Genomic DNA, 3,851 nt, shown 5'->3' on the forward strand with positions numbered 1-3,851 from the left:
ATTAATCCATTAATAAACATTGTTTTTTGTTTTATTCATATGAATTTCATGTATTCATATATGATTGTTTTATTCATGCATTATTAGATTGATTTAGATTTATAATTTTTTAGCTGGTGAATCTTCGAGTTCAGTAGATGATGTGCAATATTGTGGTGATATAATTGGATAACATGTCTATAAGCCAAATGTACCTGTTCAACTTATTCCATGTAAAGGTTTAATCTTCAAATCATTAAAGTTGGACATCAAAATGTATTCTAAGTATGCTGACATTGGTGGTTTTGATGTGAGACTGAGCACGGAGTTAAGGTTTGATAACAAGATTATAAAGAAGAAACATGTTATATGTAATCGCGGTGGCAATCAAAAAAACAAATCTTGTGATACATTGGGTACAAGTGGTGTTAGGGGGAAACGAAATTCAGATTCAAGAGTTATTGGTTGTCAAGCAAAGATTATATTTTAATATGTGTATGGAATTCCAGATTATAAAGTTTTTCAGTTTGATGAGCTTCACAACCATCCACTTGATAAGAGAAGTGATTTAAAAAAAGCGAGGCAAATGTCATATTCAGAAAAAGAGTTTATGGTGCGTGCTTCCACATCAAAAATAGGCCCAACTATGGCTCATAAGTTGAGGGCAAGTCTGAAAGGTGGGTATGAGTTTGTAAAGCTTAAAGTAGTTGACTATAAAAATTTAAAGAGAGATATGAACAGAGTTATATGTTATAAAGATGCCCAAATGATTGTAAACACAATGAATGACCGTCGAGCTCATTATCCAAATTACTCATTTGAGTTTAATTGTCAAGATGATGTTTTGGACTGTATGTTTTGGGATGATGAAATGGAGAAGGCATATTATGCTGAATTTGGTGATGTTATCTCGTTTGATGCAACTTTCCGAACAAACAAGTAAGTTATTCTATCTACTTTTTTATTGCTTATTCATATATGAATATTTTAACTTTTATGTTTAATGTTCAATTTTTATTGTTGAAATTATTCTAATAATATACTGTAACTGTATTCATACATAAATATTTTTATATTTACTTATGAATACATCAAAAGTTGACTTTAATGAACACTTTTTTTTTCTGTGTGTTAGGTATCGAATGCTTTTTGTTCCATTTACTGCTATTGACCTTCATAAAAAATCAGTTACTATTGGAGCGGGTTTGCTAAGCAATGAAAGCATTGAGTCCTACTCTTGGTTGCTTAAAGTGTTTCATAAAACTCATGGGAAAGAACCAACACTTGTTTTAAACGACCAAGATGCTGCAATAAAACAAGCTATTGAGAATGTTTTTCCGAATTCAAAGCACCGATTATGTATGTGGCATATAATGAAGAAGTTGAAAAACAAGGTATTATTTTAATAGATTTCAAATATGTATGATAGTATTTAGTTATTCATAGATGAATATAGTAACTTTTACAAACATTAGTATATTCATTTATGAATATTTATTGATATTTTACTTATTAATATTTATTCATTTATGAATAATTATAGAAGTTTATTTTATTTTTGTTTTAAAATAGATATCAAATGATTTATTTACGACACACAGACTTTAGAAAAAGATTTTCGAAGCTTGTCTGGGACATTAATATGAAACCTGATGTATTTGAGGTGAAATGGGGTTTGCTTATGAAGGAATTCAATATGGAAGACACGAGATGGTTTAAAGACATGTTTACAAAATGTGATTCATGGATACCGAGATATTTTAATGATATTGCAATATGCGGGTTGATGAAGACTACGTCGAGGTCAGAGAGTATGAATTCATTCTTTAATACCTACTCAGAAAGTGGTAATTTACTTTTGAATTTCATGATGAACTACGACACTGCCATTCGAAAGCAAAGGAATACTCAACGAGAGCTTGATAAGGCATCATATAAAATGCAAACACCTCGAGAAATAGAACTACAAGCATCAAAAGTGTATACAAGTACATTATTTTTTGAGGTGCAAAAGGAAATATATAAAGCAAGTTTTTTCTATACATACTCGTATGTTGGTATTGAAGATGGATGCGAAGTTTATATTGTGCAACACAACAACACTAAAAACAAATTTAAAAATGAATCTAAGGTAATTTAATAGTTTTTTTTATGAAAAATGTAATGTTTATATATGAATATGAGAATATTCATATATGAATATGAGAATATTCATATAAATGAATATTCTTATCATTTTAAAATTAGAACATTTTCATACATGGATATTTATTTATTATTATTTATATTTGAATATGTATTATTGTATATGATTAGAATGTAATATTCATATATGAATATTTATATATGATTGTTCATATATGAGTATTCATATATGAATGTAAATGTGTAATTTTTGTTTAAATTGTTTTTTCATTTTTTATTATGTTTTTGTATCAGGTTGAAATAAAAGCTAACAAGAAAGAAATAAATTGTAGTTGTGAACATTTCAAGTGTATGGGTGTTTTATGCAGACATGCTTTTACAATAATGATGAGATGTAGTGTGAAAGAAATTCCTGAAAGTTGCATTATGAAAAGATGGAGAAAGGATGTGATATCAAGAATATATCGTTTTAGTCCTCTTCAATCTGATTAAGGGGATTGTGAGAATGTGAAAATAGTTACTGATTCATATTATAATTTTAAATCATGCTTAGATATTATAAGAGATGACAAAAAGAAATTGGCTTTATTTGCTGAGAAACAACAGATGTTGTTGTAGGAATTTGAGAGTGAGAGTGATTATACATCTACTGGATTGAAAAGCAAGATGGTTGGTGAAGTGGTATGCAAGCTTATGGGTGTTTCTATTCATATTCCAAAAGAGATTAATATTCATGTTCCTCAAGTTCAAACAAATAAAGGTTCTGGAATCAAGAAAATAATTCCATGTGCAGGTGAAGTAGTATATGAAAATTCTAAAAAAGAACATAGAATGTGTTCAGGATGTGGAAAATGAGTTCCTCACAATTTACGTACATGTCCGGTAAGAATTGCATCTGCTCAATCAACAAAATACATTTAGGGTTTTTGTTTTTGTTTTGTTTTTTTCTTCTTATGTTTTTTGGTTTTATTCATTTATGAATATATGCAGATAATAACCATAAACAATAATATTCATGTACGAATAATACACATTTATATTGATATGGTAAATTGAGATGTGAAATATATGTTCTTTTAAAATTAATACATCATATTTGTTTTTTAATTTACTATTAAATAAGTTATATTGATATGATCAATTTATATGTGAAATACACATATTATTTGTAAATTATTCATAAATGAATACATAATATGTGGATTCATTTATCATTGAAGATGTTATTATTTACATATTAAAGGTGAATGAATATACAATGTTGGTATTCAGTTATGAATAAACTTAAATAAAATTGAAAACTAGCATAAATGAATACAAATATGTGAACTTTGTTATACTAATAAATAAGTATTATTCATATCTGAACTTTGTTATAATCATATCTGAACTTTGTTATACTAACATATTACTTCTAACTTAATCATAAATGAATATATCATATTCGTATTCATTTATGAATAAACATAAATAAACTTTAAAAATATTTGAATAAAAAAATGACAGAAATAAGAAAACTTGTTTCTACTAATAAATAAGTTATACTCATATTTGAAATTTGTTATTCTGAGATATTACTCCTAACTTAAGCATAAATGAATATCTCATATTCGTATTCATTTATGAATAAACATAAATAAACTTTGAAAATATTTGAATATAAAAAACTGACATAAATAAACAAACTTGTTTCTATTACATAATCATTTAACACAAGATAATAAAAC

At 26.7% G+C, this 3,851-nt stretch overlaps 1 protein-coding gene across 1 annotated transcript; it reads left to right on the top strand.

The window, feature by feature from the left end:
• Positions 1–253: 253 nt before the first annotated feature.
• Positions 254–2,979, top strand: LOC111912308 (protein FAR1-RELATED SEQUENCE 5-like). The gene is made up of 7 exons (XM_023908033.1): positions 254–395; positions 489–918; positions 1,115–1,338; positions 1,581–2,110; positions 2,296–2,298; positions 2,419–2,571; positions 2,743–2,979. Exons 1-7 carry the CDS (start codon positions 254–256, stop codon positions 2,977–2,979), a joined length of 1,719 nt encoding a protein of 572 aa, XP_023763801.1.
• The last annotated feature ends 872 nt before the right edge of the window (positions 2,980–3,851 follow it).

Source organism: Lactuca sativa, chromosome 3 (assembly GCF_002870075.4).
Source record: "Lactuca sativa cultivar Salinas chromosome 3, Lsat_Salinas_v11, whole genome shotgun sequence".
NCBI lineage: Eukaryota > Viridiplantae > Streptophyta > Magnoliopsida > Asterales > Asteraceae > Lactuca > Lactuca sativa.

Excerpts from the sequence above, each read along its gene's own strand:
- LOC111912308 (XM_023908033.1), top strand. The coding sequence starts at position 254 with ATGTATTCTAAGTATGCTGACATTGGTGGTTTTGATGTGAGACTGAGC. Across the intron at positions 396-488 it reads CAAATCTTGTGATACATTGG|ATTATAAAGTTTTTCAGTTT; the intron begins GTACAAGTGGTG and ends ATGGAATTCCAG. Across the intron at positions 1,339-1,580 it reads GAATTCAAAGCACCGATTAT|ACTTTAGAAAAAGATTTTCG; the intron begins GTATGTGGCATA and ends TACGACACACAG.